Here is an 18,011-nt window from a genome sequence, read left to right as displayed (position 1 = left end):
AAGAAACTACTGTGAATACAATCTTATTAGTTGATTACAACATTAAATGAATTCTTTCTTTACCTTCACCAACCACAGCCTGGGGAAAGCCCCTGAGCTACAAAGAATTACTCCACATATCCTCAGTAGAAATGAATTCTGTTTATGTTCTCTGCAACATAGTGCCAAGCTCCTTGCTTGCTTCTTTCAATTGCTGGGTGAATAAACTGATGATTTTTTAAAAGGGGAAAGTCACTGGGCCTAATATAAAGCCTGGTATTAACAGAAGATGCATCACCTGCGTGTACACATGGATAGACACAGGTGCACACATGACAACTTCTATTCATTTCACACACTCCCTTCACAGTTCATCCTTCAGCTGAAATCTGGGAACTGGCAAATCACAGCAACTCAGGTGTCAGTCTGCTAGTGTTTGCAGAAGTTAGGCAATGCAGTGTACAGCTAATTATAGGTAACGTGATACATGAACTATTAGGTGTACTTTGCATGACTTTTTGTTCAAAAATCAAGCACCGTGACCAAAGATCTTCCCCCAGAGAGATTTCTTTAAACTTTAATAAAAATTTACAGCCTTTTCCCAAGCCTGCAACTGTAAGGAATGAGAAGGTTGTAGTCTAACACAGTAAATCAAATCTGAGTACCATTTGCCCTAAATCTGTAGCAGACTTTTTTCCCAAGCTGTGTTTGAGTACATAATGACTTTTGGACATACTAATGCAACTGTATTAGTATTAACATATTTTGCTATTTTAATTTTCTGGACCTGTTTAATTTTCCCCTCTGTCAAATGTGAAATTGAACTTGTAAGTTGAAATTTTTAACAGCACAGTAAAGACAGGATGTAAAAATGTCCATCCCCAGAGTGTCTGTTTCAACAACCTCATCGATGTCATGTTTGGTTCTGTGTATTTAAGGGAGTAAAATTACGGTTATACATGATTATGCACAAAACATGTTTTGCTACATTTAATTCAGAGTTTTTCCTATGCTGTGTTGCAGTTATACCAAATGCTTACAGAGATGGGAGAACTGGAGAATACCTACATTATTTACACTGCTGACCACGGTTACCATATCGGGCAGTTTGGACTGGTCAAGGGGAAGTCAATGCCGTATGACTTTGATATTCGAGTTCCTTTCTTTATTCGTGGTCCAAGTGTAGAGCCGGGATCAGTGTACGTTCTCTTATGTCTCTAGCACAGCTGTTGAACCTAATGTAAAATGTTTCTAAGAGCATGTAATTATCACACTGTCTAGTTTCATTTCATAAAGGATGTCCTATTATTGTAGAGCAATGAGTCTTATAAAGAAGCACGTCTTTCATTTTGCATATTATTAATAAGTTATAATGCAGATGAGAAAGCTGTATAATGTGTAGTCCTGTAGGGTTAGGCTTCGGGTTTTGCTTTCAAAAAGTAGGTGCTCATCTTCACTGCTCACCTTCTGGTTTAGCAGAATGGATGGCGTCATGCCCTCATTGTCAATGAGATAAGAGTAGTGGCTACTGCACCTCCGTGTTTTATTGTGCTTAGCTTTTTCTTTGTGATGACAAGTCTGCAGTACTGGCCTGTCGTTCTCAGAATTGTAGCCTTCAAAGGGGATTTTCTAAACTTAGCACTTCTGTAGAGCTTTACATCTTCAAAGCCCTGATAAACATTAATTACCATTCTATATCCAAGAGAATGTGAAGACTTACATATTGAACACGACAGCTATGACCTTTTCTGTTGATTTGCAGAGTGCCTCAGATAGTTCTCAATATTGATCTCGCTCCAACAATTCTGGATATAGCAGGACTTGACACGCCTCCAGATATGGATGGCAAATCGGTCCTAAAACTTCTGGACTTGGAGAGACCAGGAAACAGGTGGGTCCCAGCATTTTTTTTTTAGCCAGTTCAGAAGCAAACACCTAAGTAAATCAACAACTGAGTGGAAAAAGATTCTGTGAAAATGAGCTGTGTCATGCCAACGACCACAGCTTCCACATTTGAAGAGTCTCTTAAATAGCACATCTATAAATTTGCAGGTATATATAAGTGGAGAGGTGTTTTTTCAAAAATAAATTGTTAACACTAGCAGTGCTATACATAGGTGCCAGCAGTAAATGTTATTATTTTGCTTTCAGGTTTCGAACAAACAAGAAGACCAAAATTTGGCGTGACACATTTCTGGTGGAAAGAGGGTAATTATTAGGGGTGAGAGAGTTTTGGGAGAGCCTGCCTGCTGGGAACACTCACTTGTACATACTTTCCTTTCTGCTCCCTCCTCTTCCTTTTTATGGTCAGCGAAGTAGTAAATTTTGCAAGCAAACTTACAGGCCTGACTTGTTTCCTAGTTTCCCACCACTGGCTTTGCAAGCTGCTGTGCTCCCAAATCCCCACCTCTGAAGAAATTTGAAACCATGCTTTTCTGGCGACTCTCCTAGCCTGTACCTCCTCTTTCTCTAACATTGTACTTGTGACCACTTATGTCATCATCTGACTCATTTTCTTTCCAAATCTCTGTTTCAAATCCAGCTGTGCAGAATCCTCTTATCAACTGATTTTGTACTTTCCATCACATATTGGAAGCATTCTTTATTTTTGTTCTAGCTAAGAAAAGACTTATGTGTAAATGAGTTTTATGACTATAACTGCTCCTCTTTTCACTGATACCTCTTTATGCCCTCTCACCTTGCCAATTACTGTGGTGAAAATTTTCTCTGAGTAAAAATTTTACAACAGTTTCCTTGTGGCACTTTATGGCTTTACAGATTATGGAAATCTTGTATGATGTAGTACCAAACAGTGCATATAAGACACATTATAATATATAAGATATAGCCAAGCTAGTGCTGACTGAGTATGGAAGCCCTTTTGTCTCTTCAGCTGGGCTTTTCAGCCAGGCGAATACTGCTTCAGTGTGTTTTGCTTTGTGAAAGAACATACATTTATATTTGAATGGTGCTGAACTGTACCAGTTAAACATATTTCAGCAGCCCTTATTTCTCTTTGGGTAATTTCCAGCAAATCACCTGGGCCTTTTTTTCAGTACGTGACCTACATTGAAGGTCAGTAACAGAAATGTGGGGATTTTTTCCTGAGAAGACATTAAATCTTCATGTAGCTTTGCTTTGCCAGTTAAATTCATCATCTCCAGAGTTTAGAGGAATGTATCTAAAATATTCAACTTTGTTTTTTTTAAAGCAAATTTCTACGCAAGAAGGAGGAACCCAACAAAAGCACTCAGCAGTCTAATCAACTGCCAAAATATGAGAGAGTAAAAGAATTATGCCAACAAGCAAGATACCAGACAGCCTGTGAACAACCAGGACAGGTAAGCCACAAACAACTGCAGTCTTCTATGTGCCAGGGAAATACCTGTTTTTCACTATGGGTCAAAAGAATTTGAAGAACATGGCATTTGGAAGATAGCTAAAAGACCGTTATTCTGAATATCTTCAGAGCAAAGAAAACCAGACACAAATTGCTCTAAGCAGTGGTTCCATTTAAGGTGTTAGAGGGCTGGTCCTTAGTTTGCTGTCTCAGTACAGGCCTTATGGTAAAACTCATGTGCTCAAATATAACATTAGATGACTACTTTTTCTTTGATTCAGTGTGTTGTTAAATATGCAAGATAATTCAATGATAATTATGAATAAGGGAGAGAATGTTTTTGGGCAGTGAAAGCTTGTACTCACTGGGCTAATTCAGAATTACTGAAGCAAACTGGTTAGTCCTACAGTTACACATGACTTCATTTGCTGGCATGAACAACTGGACAACACACTGGGTAATCATCATGCTTTATTATTTATTGAAACACCTTTAATAGAAGGGTCCCCTTGCTCAGAAACATTTGCTGTTTAAGGTCACTGTAAAGAATCAGACAGTGATACCCATACCCAAGCATTACTTTTTCTTTTTGTAGCCTTAATGATTTCAGTATAACACCTGACTCATACAAAGGTCTGATTGCCTGCTCACAAAACCAGAAGTTACTGCATCCCTGACTAGTATGCTAACACTTGCAGCTCTGTAGCATGTATACAGGAGGGAGCTAAATTAAGAAAAAGTGAGTCTGACCCCAAATTCTCTTCAATCCATTCTGAATCAATCCTATACCTACAGTAACATCTGAAGATGAATTTACTGGGGAGATGTGGAAGGGAGCTGTATGCCTTCCCACCGACACCACCTCTAACCAGGCACATGCTGGAGGCCCCAGGCAGCAGCTCGCACCCTCCCTGCCATCCTCCCCCTCTGTCCCCGTCCCCACACACCTCCCCAGAGGAGTGTGAGGCGATTTTTCCCAGGCAGGCGCTTGTGCCTTTCCCTCAGATGTTTGCTCAGACCGCTGCAGCCGGCCGTAGGCCTGGCACTGAAATATCAGTAAGCTGTTTTGAACGGGAGCATAAAGCCTCACTGTGCTCCGCTTCCATCTGCAGCCACCCATGGTGCTTCACCCAGGGCATGTAGAGCTCCGCACAAGAAACTGGAGGGCACTGGGGAGAGCTCGTTCACTTAAAGAAATGCTCCGTCCCTACCTTTCCCCTTCTCATTCATTAGAGCATAGTGTTACAGTAAATCTCGGTTAATCCCAGATTGGACTGGAATATGTTTTGGCTGGCACATCCTTGGTCAGGTCCTCTGCCACAGCTCTCACCTCACACATGCTCCTTAAACGTGGCCCCTTTTGAAGGGATATACACAATATCAGAGTCTCACCCAAGAGCAAAGTTTTCAGGAGTTCAAACACTGCCATTGTAAACAGAGATTAAATTTGAAAAACTGAACATTTTTATAAAAACTAAAGGAGATCAATGGAGTCATTTAGACTGTTAGACGCTAAAATGTTTCGTTTTAAAATACCAAAATATTTTCTTTGCAATTATTTCTTATATTTATTCCCTCCTATGTCAAAATCCAGGCTTGGAATAGCTTTACTTTTCCACATGTGAGTAGAAAAGGTTAAGTGTCCTGACCAGATATCACACCTGAAGCAGTAGGAAACCCTGCTCACAGCCGTGTACCCAGCCCAGTGTGGTAGACTTGTCTTTCCATCCCATATTGGTGAATCCCGTTTGATCAAAGGGTGGAGGGAGAAGGCCTTGAGTCAGCAAGGAGCTTACGAGAGCAATGGTGTCTGATAGCAGCTCTCCCACCTACGAACTCCCATCGAGGTCCTTTAAATGCAGAAGATACGTTGGCTCCCCGGAGTCCAGCAGCCATCCCTCATGGCTGAATGGAGGACAGGGCTGAACTGACCTTTTTAAGACCAATTTTCAGACCTAGCCATCATGTATATAAATTATTTTCTTAAACAGAGAGACCATAGTTGTCCCTGATACTTCTCTAACAGCCTGAAGGCTTCTTGCAGGGATGCCAAAGTTAAACATGCCTGCAGAAACCTCCCATCAGACAGAGCAAGGGCAGTTTCTCTCTCAGGGATGGGCTGTATGCAGTGCTCACAGGGAAGTCAACGCAGAATAGGAAGGGTGTGAATTTAAAGAGCAACATTGGAAATAAGATGAACATCAGCAAGGCATTGCAGTGTGAAATAAGTGTCCGCAGGATTTTTTCCATGTAGAAAAGTTCTTAAAGAAAATTAAAAGTTAATAGGCCAAATAATTTTACTTTAGCCCAGGTGGTTTCCAATGTGCAATATGAGGCATCATAATTTAATATGAGGTTCTTCCAGCAGATTTCCCCTAGTCATTTTGCACCTCTTGAAAAAGAGAAAGCGGAAATATTGTTATGTGGGTCTTAACTTTGTTTTACCTTTTGAGATTAGTATCTTTAATTTAAATTACATAGGTGCATATGTAGAGAAAAGTCTTCATTTTAGTTACGATGCTTTATAATACTTCCTACATTTACTCTAACCGGTTGCAGTTAACATCACTTAAATTAAAATCGCCTTCACAGAATGAGTGATTGCTGACAGATTTTTAAATAATGAAATTACTGGTCTGTGGGAAGTTTCTGCTAAATGTCTGGAACTAAGAATAAGCATTTGGTGAGTTAATACACCAATGTACTGCCTAGTACATTTAGAGCTTGTTCTTCATTTTAATTTACTTTAGTCAATATCTAGTTCATTGGAAACAGAGAACACAATTGGGAGTTGAAAAAGAAGAAAATTTGTTTTTCCTGTATTAAAATGAGGTGTGATCCTGAGACCTGCTAGTTCCAAAATCTCCAAGGATGTGGTACTCAGGAAAATAATTGCTTCAGCTTATTTTCTATTTAATAAGTAACATCTAAACAAAAAAAATAAAAAAAAGAAAAAAGAAAAAAAGAACCTGGCACAGTAAAGACACTTTTTTTAATTAAAAGTTTCAAAATTTCAATTTTTTCTATGCTCAATGTCTATCCGAAAGTAGGTAAACATAAAAAATGGAAAAAAAAGAAAATATTAAACATCTGTATAATTGCTATAATTAGTCCATAATATTTAAAGTTCCAAATGACTGTTTGCCAAAAAGAGATAGGAAATTTAAATTATAGATTACATTTAGCTGCAAATCAGTAAGGCTTATGGGTTACAAAAAAAAAAAAAGTTCTGTTTCATTAAGAAAAATAGTTATAAAATGCATATGCAAAATTAAGTTAAACTACTTTCACTATGATTTTATTTAAATTTTTTAGCACCATTGACAGATTGCATCACTTTCATTGTAGAGCACCCTCCCCTTGCTATTTTTTCCTAATCTCCTTTATGGGAGGACAGTTCCCAAAAGTTCACTCACCTCCTTGAGAACACGTCAGAAATGAGATGCGCACAACTGCACGGATATGTTCACTTTTGAGTTATGTTCAGCCAGTCACTAACTCAGGTCAGCACTGAGCCCTTGCGGAGGAGAGGACCGCGCCTGCTGAGCTGCATTAGCAAGAGCACAGCTAACAGGTCATGGGAAGTGATTACTCGCCTCTCCTTGGTGCTTGTGGGCTGCAGCTGGAGTGCTCCATTTGGGTTGGGACCTCCATTAGCAGAGGGACATGGGTAAGCTGGAGCAAGTCCAGGGGAGGACCCCAGAGATGGTCAGGAAGTACTGAGGAGGGGCAGAGGTTTGTTTAGCCAGGAGAACAGAAGGCAAAGGGGGACTCTAATTGCTTCCTTCAACTAACTAATGGCTAATTAGAGAGAAGGCAGACCCAGGCACTTCTTGGAGGTGCACAGCAAAACGGATATCAGCAACAGACAAGTTGCAGCAAGGGAAAGTCTGACTAGGTGTGTGGAAAAAAAATGTTACCGTAAGAGTGATTAAGCACTGGAGCCCAAAGAAGCTGTGGAAGGCCCATCCAGGGATACTTTCAAAACCTAGTAATGTTGTTCCTACTTTGAGGAGGAGGTTGGACTAAATGACCTCCAGATGTTCCTTCCAGCAATTGCACATGCTCTTAATTTTTTGCTTGCTTAACACCTGGACTTGAGGATTTCATGTTTTCTTCCTCCTCCTCAGCTTCGTAACTTGGGAAGCACTGTTAATTTTGTCCATCTTGTGAGTTATGCCTGCCCATGTCATATTTGGATGCAGACTAGATTTCGGCTCCCGCCCTGACCCATCTGTTGACCTGCGCTCACCTGCAGCACAGCCAGTCCCATCACACTCCGGCCAGGTTCACTCCCCCTGCAAAGGGAGCAGCAGCGGGGTGGGCTCTCTGCTCAGCTTTGCGGCTTGGGGCGGGGTAGAAGTTTCCTTTGCAGTCCCTCCTTCATATCCCAGAGAGCACTCAAGAAATTATGACGGAAACCGGAGGTTTCCTTCGTAGTTTATATGCCAAATTTGTTACCAGTTTATGTGGTGTAACTTACTGAGGTCACCTGATTGAGCCCAGTTGGTTTAATAGTGACTATTGATGGGTTTTAGCACTTAAATGGTTTGTGGGGGGGTTATATTTCATTGGTACATATTTCCCCTCTCAGCTTTACTGTAATAAGGTACACAGTATAGAAATATCTATTCATCTGCAACATTGCTACCCCTGCTGTTGTTTTAAAATGGGAAACAATCAGTGCGAACTTTTAACTAAAACTTCGTTAATTTTCCAATAGAGCAGAAATAACAGCATGTGAACAAATGTTTCTCTGGATTAATACAACCTTATCATGACACAAATCTCCTCTCAGATTTCCACTGAAATAACCTGAGTTGAGAATACATCTTTAGGAGGTTTAGAGGCAAGCTGCTCTTCAATCCTCTGCCAGGTTATTTTTGTTGAACTCAGTCCATCTTCTCACTCATGAAATTCTTCTTGATACTTAGCAAATATCAAATAAAAGCATGTTAACTGTGTTTTCATTTATACCTTTTCTTTCTCTCTTCCCTTACCTAAACGTGTAATTAATGAGCTAATTCATAAGTATTTACTCTTTTTCTCTCCACCAGTCTGAGTCATAGGAATTTTCCTGAGGCATAATTTTGACTTCTGGGACTTAACACTGTTTCCCAGATAGCAGTTACCTTTCGAGGTCTTGTGACTGGTAGGCTGGGTGTCTCCAGTGTACTGTTCAATCCATTATTTATAATCAGTATCAAATCCATAGCCAAACATGCATTTTTATCCTCTTACAAAAATTACACAAACCACAACCTTATTTTAAAATTTTCCCAACGGGGGGTGGAAAAAAAGCCACCCTCCAAAAATGAGGACTGTGAAGGTTTGTGTTTAACATTTCAGCTCTTAGGTTGGATGACTCAGCAACCAAACCCAGACACAGGTCTGTTTATTTTATGGGCATACATCTCCTACCATCTGCTCTGCAATACCTGCCAGTTTGTGAACAGCAAAGGTCTGAAACTTGTAAAGATCTGTGGTCTGCTGCCAGCTCCAACGAGCACTGACAGTGGGCAGAATGGAAAAATGCGTCATGCTGCCAGTGTTTGTATGACATGCGTGCCCATGAACTGAAACCGAGCTAGACAGGTATAATGCCATAGCTGCTAACCTTCCTTGTGCTCTTTGTTCATGCACCTCACCTTTAGAGATGCAGAATATTGTGTTTCCTCCTGAGGAACTGTATCCCAAAACAGCCCTAAAGAAATGATGTTCCGTTTGGAGTATACACTTGAAGACTGTACAGTGAGATTTTAGTTAGGTCTCAATGTATTTTACAGTGATTTAAGGCTTTACAGGTAGTCACTGGAGACATGTTGCTGAATCCAAGTATCAGCTCTGCAGTAAATGTGCAAGATTCTTCTGGCTCTGATCCAAAGATCATGTTATATAGTCGATACATACCTCTTATTTCTCACATATCCTTCGCCATTTAAAAATCTAGCATAAGAATTTAATTTTATTGTTCATATTCATATTTATCACATTATCATATCAGCATTCAGTCAAAAGCATGTCTATTTGTAATGCTAAAAGAACACTTGCCATCAATCAGCTTACAGATAATATTGTAAAGGAAATTAGAATGGGGCTTATTAGGTGTAGTCTGGTTTGGCTCAGGTATCTATGTTCTCATAAAATAAATATCACAGACCATACATTTGTAAAGGTCAGCTTCATGACCAGCTGCGGAGTATGAATAAAAACACATAAGCCGGTAAAAGCTGGCCAGAAGTGTCAGATGGCTGGCCAGCAACTGACAGCCAGACCCTGAGCACCCACTAAAACCCAACTAAAATTATGATATGGCATATAAACATCACTCATGGATCCTCCCGGTTTCAGAACAACCTCCTGACACTTGCAGGAGTCAAAAGGCACTGGTGATGAGCATGCAGGAGTGCATTAACATATTGCTCTTCCATATGCTGCCTCCCACCTCAGCGTTGTCTTTCTCCATTTTCTATCATGTTGCACCTATTCAAACGGAGTTTCTTATCGCATTCCTAAAGCAAGGTATTAGCTGCCCAGTCAGTGTAGATTACTGCAAGAAAGAAAATATGTTTTTCTTCATAGCAGCAACATTTGCTTGTGCTTAAAGCAGTGACAACTAATCCCATCAACCTGTTTTACCAGAACATTAGTTCGAAGCTGGCTCTTCTTTACCATCTGCCCATTGATACCACCTTTTCTTAGTCATAATTCAGCAGAGCATCGATACACAGGCTTAACTGGAAGCATATGTGTTTGCAACCAGTCATGTGCTTAAAACTAAGTACATACTACAGTGCTTTCATGAACAGCTCTTGCAGCTATTGCTCTCTTTAGACCCTGCAGAGTCATCCTTCATAGTTGACAGAAACATGCCTGCAACATAGTTGCTCAAGAATTCATAGGAATTGCCAGAAATTATGTTATCCCTTGTTAAAATACCACCCTGTTTATGACTTAAAACCAAATATGAAGATAAGTTCCTTTATCTCTAAAAATAATCCTTCAAAGCACGGTATTTCATATTTCAGCCTAAATATTTCACATTTCAGCCTAAATATTTAAGTTTCCTATTAAACAGAGGGCAGCTCTTTCCAGATTTGACAATTCTTCAAATTTAAGCAATTCTTAATCTGAAGTACCAGCTCTATTCTGCATAAAATCCAGAGATATTCCAGTCTAGGAACATCACTGGTTTCACTGGTTTAATCTCTTTCAATGCACAACTGTGTTCAGCATTTTTATGACCATCTTATCAGTGTTCTCTAACAGAAAGACTTTTTGGTAGAATGACACCTTAAAAAGCAATTTTATGCGCCATAAATGTTTAGACAGAAAACATAGATTATGCAAGAGTCATGTTTTGCACTTTCTGTAGTACTCCTTTGAGGTTTTATTTTTGCAGAGTTTCCATTTTAAATTATCCAGTGAAATATAATATAAATTAAGCCCTCTGTAAATTAAATGTATATGACCCAATAGTAACTGGTTATTATCAGTATTGCTATTTATAAGCGAAAGGCTAAATTTATCCTTTTCATTGGCTCCTATTTGTTTGCACCTGAGAGTGGATGTTTATTGGATAATAACAGAAGTCTGTTGATGTTGAGTTGTAACTACAGACAAGCAAATAGATTTGGTAGAGAATGCTCTGGAGGTGAAATATTTGATGTCTCAACCTAAGTGCCTACACTTCTAGAGCTGACAATGCAGTCCATGCATTTTTTACAAACTAGAGAACTGCTATAGCTATGACACTTAAAATCAATCTTGTCTGTACATCAAGAATGCGAAATTGCATAGTCTGTAAACTTCCTAGGCTATTTTCCCTTTCTTAAACAGTGTGAAGTAGTTCAAAATTGGCAATTTTCATAAGGTTATTTCTGTTATACAGTGATTAATTTCTTCATTCTTTTTTCCTCCAGTTCTGTCCCTGTGTATTTAACTGAATGTATTTCTAAAGTCTGTCATACATTTCCCCCTATATTACATCAGTTCTTGTGGGACAAATTGCCTCCCTATCTGTTGAACCACTGACCATTGCACTTTTCAGGAACACTTCCTCAGGGTGTTAGGCTGTATATAAATAACCATTTTTGAGTATGTTAACGTCAGTAGACTCCAGAGCTGTGCGTGATTCAATACAAGGTGGTCCACTTACGAGGGAGTGGTGCAAAAATTGGGACCTGCCCTTACGGGTGGCGTCAACCCAGTTCTAAACTCAAGGAGGAGATTTTTGTTCCATAAAAATGCAGCAATTCCAAATTCCCTGAGCAAACCTGGCACACCATCCCTGTGAAACAGCTGCACTCACGTGCGATGTTCAAATACTGCTGAGGTGTAACAACACAGATTAATATTTCCAGGAGCACTTAGGAGCCTCAGTCAGGACCAGGGTTCATGACTGCTCTGCGGGAATGTGTAGAGGACATGGCCTTAGCCTGTAAACATTTTTCAGTATTCAGGTCCAGTTCAGCAGAAATAAACTGCTGCTGCTCTGGACTATTTACCGTAGCCAACTAATCACAGAGCACTTTTCAATATGCTGTGTGACATGGCCTCTTTGAATGGCACAGAGAAAGCAAAAACAGGACTCAGTTCTCACTGCAGTAGCACAGCCCTAAACCAGACTCCCTTACCGGTATTATCACATCAGGTCCCCTGACACTCACCCAGGTCTGGTTACTGCTAATAGAGGAAAGTGGTACACACATAGACAGCCCATGGTGGTGTTTTCATCTAAACTGTTTTCAAATTTAGATTCTACCTTTTGAAACAGGAAAAAAGGGAAATGAGATCTTGAGGACATGTTTAAATTCATGAGTCTTCCTTTTCATGCCTTATCTTAACATTCCCTAGGCTGAGCAATAATACTCGAAGTCAGTCACACATTACCAATATGAAAAAGCACCTGTAAAAATATCGTTGCCGTGTTATATTTCTGGTTGTATGTTTTTCAGGGTTTCATAGCTTTGTGATAAAATCTGACAAGATATTTAACACTGAAGTGTCTACTGCAAATACCGGTAATTACATTCTGTAATTACATTTCACAGAAACCCTTAGCTTGCCTACTCTTAAGACACCTTTCAGGAACTGTCTAATTAATTTCCTCTCTATATAAAGGGGCAGGAACTCTCTCAAAGCTGTCACAGTCTATTAACTAAACAAAGTTGACTTGATATCCTGCTTAAGTGGGTATTTACAGTGCAGCTCATCACAATGATTCATGCTGAATGTATATTTTTATGCCTTAATTATATTCAGTAATGAAATAGACTTACTTAATTTTAAGGCAGTGGCACAAACTGATTAATACCAGGAAATTGAGATCCAAGGTAGTTATCAAGTCATCTGCTGTTGTCTTGCTCATGTAGCTCTAAGTCGCAACTGGAGCCGTGCCAGCAGCAGCGCAAAGCAAAGCCACCAAGTACAAACAATACCCTTTTAACCAGCCCATTTGCTCCCCTTTGCCTTTGAAATGACTTTATAAGGGCAAACTTCTACCCCCAGATGGAAATGCATCATGCCAATGACATCACCCGTGGAGAAACTCCTGCTGCAGTCCTGCTGCAGTCCGGTGCTCGCCTCTCCACGGAGGAGCAGGCACATGTACTTATGTGTTTAAACTTCACGTTCGGCAGAGATTAAAGCAGCTCGAGCCCCCAAATGATTCTCAGCCCTTTTACCTATCTTAAGCTGCCTCTGCAACTTGCTGCCAAGGGCAGGGAGGGCTCACGTGGAGCCAGCCAGGGCCCTTAGCGCACTTGCACAACAGTCCCTGCTTCGGTTTCGGGGTGGCTGTAAACCAGAAAAGCCCCTCGCAGCGGAATAGTCCCGCCAGCTTTCAGGTGCAGGGTTTCAGGACTCTGTTGGTGTGCGGGTATTAAGGATCCTCTTCCACGTTTGCTTCTCCTCTGAAGTTAAACTGAGGCAGGAGGAAAACTGGAGGTGGGGAGCTGAGGTGAGAGAGGAATAATTGCTGGAGGGTAGGTGATGAAATGAGATGAAAGAAGGAAAAGATGAGTCAGTGACAGGGAAAAAGGCTGACACAGGTTAAGTTTCACAACATGACTGAAACGATATAACAGCTTGTTGCAGCTAAATGTCAGGGTCCTGCTTTTCCTCTCCCATTAGTTGTTTGGATTTTTTTTTTAGTTCTGAGTTAGTCCTCTTTTCTCCTACTGAGGGAGAAAATAAATCAACACAGGGGTCCCTAAGTCAGCATGCAGCCAGAAGCAGGGACTATCCCGTATTCCTATGGCAACAGTGAATTGTTAGATCGGCTTAGGTGTCTTGTGAAACGTCACCATGAGAAGGAAGATAAACATGGGGAAAATAAGAAAACATATACAAATTAAAATTTAATGAAGACATATTTAGTTTTTATATGTGCCAATGTTTTTTTATTGATGGAGAAATGGGGGCCCAGAAACCGAACCTAATAATCCTGGATTTGAAAGAACAGTTTGGTATTCATAGCGGGAAGGAAGGTAGAAAACAGGGGACGGGAAAGGGCAGCGCAGCAGTCAGAATCTTCTTTTATATGCATTAATGCATTTTATAGATCTAAAGATGAGCAGAAGGACCATTATGACTTGCTGCATAATGCATGCTCAGTGCCCGATTATGCTGGCATGGGCAGGGATTCAGGAAAGTTAGTCTAAAAATTCCATCTTAAAACTCTGAAGCATCTTTATAATGACACTTTTTAAGGTAAAATAAAAAAAAAGGAGGAACTGAATCCCATTTAATCCCTGTTTTAAATAGAGAACTATTATTGGCTTCTATTAGACACAGAGAGTCTTGTTTCAATGTTAGTCATAATACTGTTAAAAGTGATCTAAATGGCTATTGAAGCCACTCCTGGAACCTCTTGCTATAATTAATGTTAGACAAAGAGAATACTTATTTTACTTTAAAGTGGTGCTTTTGAGACTCATTAAAAACTAGTGCCTTATATTTATAATTGTAACATGTACCAAGTAAACACAGGAAATACAGTGGTGCAGGCAGTTCTTATCCTGTAACAACCATCTCTTGTTGCAGTAGGAAGAGTGCACAAGCTATTGCAGAATAAAATCCTGCAAAGCGTTATAGCTCTCAGACATCTTTACCTGTAGAAAGTCACCTTGTCACTTGTAGGTGTGGGTTTACACTGAAAGTCTGGGTACAAATGTAACTCCTCTGGCGGCGATCAGATGTACGTAGGTCTATGGCCTTTTACACATAGTTTACTGTTCTGGGATCAGAGTCATGCCAATCCACAAGCAAGGCCTCTGAGCACGGGATCCATCTTTTCGCTCAGCCCACGTGTTAGGCCAGAGAGTGGTCTCATGCTGCTGCGGTTCAGAGCCACTTCAGCTCACACCTCAGGTTATCAGGTCAGCAAATCTACCTGAGGCTTAGTTCTCTTTCTTCATTCTTCAGTCAGTTTGACAGCACCCCCAAAAGAGTCCAGAGCAGACATTAGTTAATGGAAGACACTTACCAAAATGTGTGTGCTCTGATATTAGTGTCCATTTCAAAAATTAAGCTGGGGACTCCATTAGGACCAGCATCTAGCTGTCTTGCTATTATTAATGAGGCAAGAGAAAGTTGTGCTATTCAGTCATGGGAACAAAAAAAGGACACATTATAGGGAAACTTAGCTGAAACTGCAACTAAAAGGTTTCAGTTATCAATTGCATTATTGAGTTTTGTTCTCTACACTATCCAGCCAACCTTAATTGCTTTGTATGCAAAGTCTGGTCATTGTGGCTTAAGATGCACGAGTGAACAAAACTCACCGGGTAATAGTCATTTATAGTTGTATTCAGATTATAAATAAACATAGCTATTTCTAGTTCTCCCTATTGTTATTCAGACTACAACTGACTTAAAATCTTCACAGGCTTCTTAGCTTGTGTAGGGTATTGCGAGTGCCAGCTATAACCCAGCAGCCATATATGGCAAGCTTTGGGCATGGGCAAAGGAGCTCTGATCTGTCAGCACCTATCCATGTTTAAAAAAAAAAAAGACATTTAGCTTTTTAAGACAGTTCAGTGTGGAAAGGAAATTAAAGTCCCAGCTGCTTTTTAATTTGCAATGTGAAGACAGTGGGATCCACTGGAAAAATCCACCTGGAATCTTCCATCTGGTTCAGTAATGCTGATGACCAAGTCAGGCAGATATTGTGCAGACAAGCTGGAAGAACTGTTTCCTCTCATTCTCCCGCACTTGCTCTGATATTCAGCATGCGTACGATGCCTTTTACAGGTACTCCTTCCAGGCTGCACTTTTTTCTCCCAAGTCTGAAACAAATCTCAAGACTTAGGTATCCAAATGAGTTTATCCAAGCTAATTTATTTGTTTACTGTCCCTAAGGTTCTTCCCCTGCTCGCACCTGCTGGGTGTAGGGAGGGTGGCCAGGGGTATTGCGCTTTCAGGCTTCTCCCTTCCTGTGTAAAGTATAAAGAGCCAGCAAGGTTTGCAGGTCTGAGCGGCACGGTTTGCAGGGGCACGTCTTAGGGTGCAGGTCCTAACTCTGACCACCGGTGAGGAAATAAATTACATGTTGTTAGTGGTTTATGTATTTTTCTATAAATCACACCCACAATTTGTCCTTCTCTTTTCCAAGGAAGCCTACGACAGAACCAGTTCTTCTTCATCTGTGGGGATTTTCTATTTTCCCCTGAATCATGTTAGAAATTCCGAGTCACAGAACAAAGAAACAAAGTTTGTTTTTTCAAAGAAAAAAAAGAGTTGGTGAAAACAGCCCTGACAGCTGTACTCTGTGGCTCAGTAAATTAAGACTTTTTACTTGCTCTTTTCAGGGATGTGTTTAGTCTAGATACTCTTGATTTATATATCTTTTTTGGCTGTGTTGTATTTTTTAATGCAGATTTGCAGTGATTTCATTCAAGCTTATGTTTGCCTAGCATGAGAGAGATGTTGAGAAGAATGTGAGTGAATTTAGTCCCTTAAAATGTTTCCCTTCTCAGTTTGTTATTTAAGGGACTGCTTAATTTTTAAAGCAATTTGCCTGTCTTGTTTTACAATCCACCTGAAAGTAGCAGGGGTTTGGAAGGCTGATGGGAAATCGTCTTCATTTTTCTGTCTCACAGAAGTGGCAGTGCACGGAGGATGCTTCCGGCAAACTTCGAATTCACAAGTGTAAGGTATCTAGCGACATACTTGCCATCAGAAAAAGGACCCGCAGCATACACTCCCGGGGATACAGCGGCAAAGACAAAGACTGCAACTGTGGAGACACCGATTACCGAAACAGCAGGACCCAAAGAAAAAATCAAAGACAGTTCTTGAGAAACCCTAATGCGCAAAGTAAGTGTTACCTGATCGCTTGAACCGCCGAGGCAGAGAGCGGGGGGAAATGGCTAGCAGAGCGTTGGCTTACCAGTAAACTCTTGTTTTCACCTCCGTGTGTGATGAATGCATGCGTAATTAGCAGTCGGGTTCTACATAATTGCCTCTGTAACAGCAGTAATAATAACAACGATATTTACCCTCTGGATCGCGGTGAGGAATAGTCTCCGGGCCGCCGGCGGCGGCGACGCGCTGGTGCCGCCTATCGCGCTGCTCGGACATGACAAGCCGGTGGCACCCGCGGAGCAGCCGGTGCCGTTATTTGCTAAGGTGGCCAGTGCGAGCGTTCTCTTGCGTCGTTAACACGGAATTCACACGGTGTTTGAGGATGTCCCAAAGACGCCTTTTACATGAGGCACTGCAGTGCTGTGACTGCTGTCGGACTGAAATTCTGCTCGGCTTGTAACTCCCCGGGAAGCCAGTACCGGGATCCCCGCGGGGACAGGAGTTAGATTGCAGTGTCCTCTAGTGGAGTGTGGGCTGAAGGGAACGTACAAGAGGGTTTTAGGACAGCAGCACTTGGCTTTGTTTCTGCTAACGATTTCTGCGAAAGAAGCCTTTTTAAAGAAGCCATTATTTCAAATGGAACGAGTATTTTCACCTATCTGCCCAGCGATAAAAGTGAAGTTCTGTAGCTATAGCAATACAAGCGGACCTGGATTTCAGCCTTTATTCAAGAGCAGGCTGTATCTCTAGAATACTAGACTGGGGAATGAAATAAAGACGGGTCATTAAAACAGGAAGATAGTGAAGTCGTGTGAGAAACGCAAACGTTAGAAGATGCTGCACAGATGTCTATGAAATAAGAAAATAATGTCAGTGTAATTCAAAATATGCCCTGATTTAAAGCCTCCCCCACTCTGGATGTGAACAAGAATCCCTGGTATTCTTTGTACATTCAACCACAATATTGTCTGTCTTGAGTTGTCTCATTGTTCAGATTAAATGCTGCCTTGATATAATTTCTTCCATTTGTTTAGTATGATCTAAGGAGTTTGACAGTGTGTACAGGCAGACCTCTGATGAAAAGTCTGCATGTCACAGGCTGCCAGGGTGATTCTCAAACTGGGGAATGTTCCCTTAAGTGATTTTTTTTTTCAAGGCCAGGTTGGATGGGGCTTTGAGCAACTGGGTCTAGTGGAAGGTGTCCCTGCCCATGGCAGGGGGGTTGGAAGTAGATGATCTTTAAGGTCCCTTCCACCCCAAACCATTCTATGATTCTGTGATTCTATGATTTTCAAGGGGAGATACCTGTTGCGTACCTTGGAAAGAGAAGGTGTCGCCAGGGCACCAGCAAGGGCTGAACAGGGATTGCAGCTGGGGGGGAAGT

At 40.9% G+C, this 18,011-nt stretch overlaps 1 protein-coding gene across 1 annotated transcript in view; it reads left to right on the top strand.

Annotated features, from left to right (window-relative positions):
- SULF1 (sulfatase 1) overlaps positions 1-18,011 on the top strand; it is a 67,345-nt gene that overhangs the window by 35,767 nt on the left and 13,567 nt on the right. The window contains exons 7-11 of the mRNA XM_009335041.1: positions 1,002-1,178; positions 1,742-1,870; positions 2,131-2,187; positions 3,191-3,320; positions 16,423-16,639. Coding sequence (XP_009333316.1) covers positions 1,002-1,178; positions 1,742-1,870; positions 2,131-2,187; positions 3,191-3,320; positions 16,423-16,639 — 710 coding nt within the window. The remainder of the gene's footprint in view (positions 1-1,001; positions 1,179-1,741; positions 1,871-2,130; positions 2,188-3,190; positions 3,321-16,422; positions 16,640-18,011) is intronic.

This window comes from Pygoscelis adeliae, unplaced genomic scaffold (assembly GCF_000699105.1).
Source record: "Pygoscelis adeliae isolate BGI_AS28 unplaced genomic scaffold, ASM69910v1 Scaffold101, whole genome shotgun sequence".
NCBI classification, from domain to species: domain Eukaryota; kingdom Metazoa; phylum Chordata; class Aves; order Sphenisciformes; family Spheniscidae; genus Pygoscelis; species Pygoscelis adeliae.
This window is presented reverse-complemented; position numbering and strand designations above follow the sequence as displayed.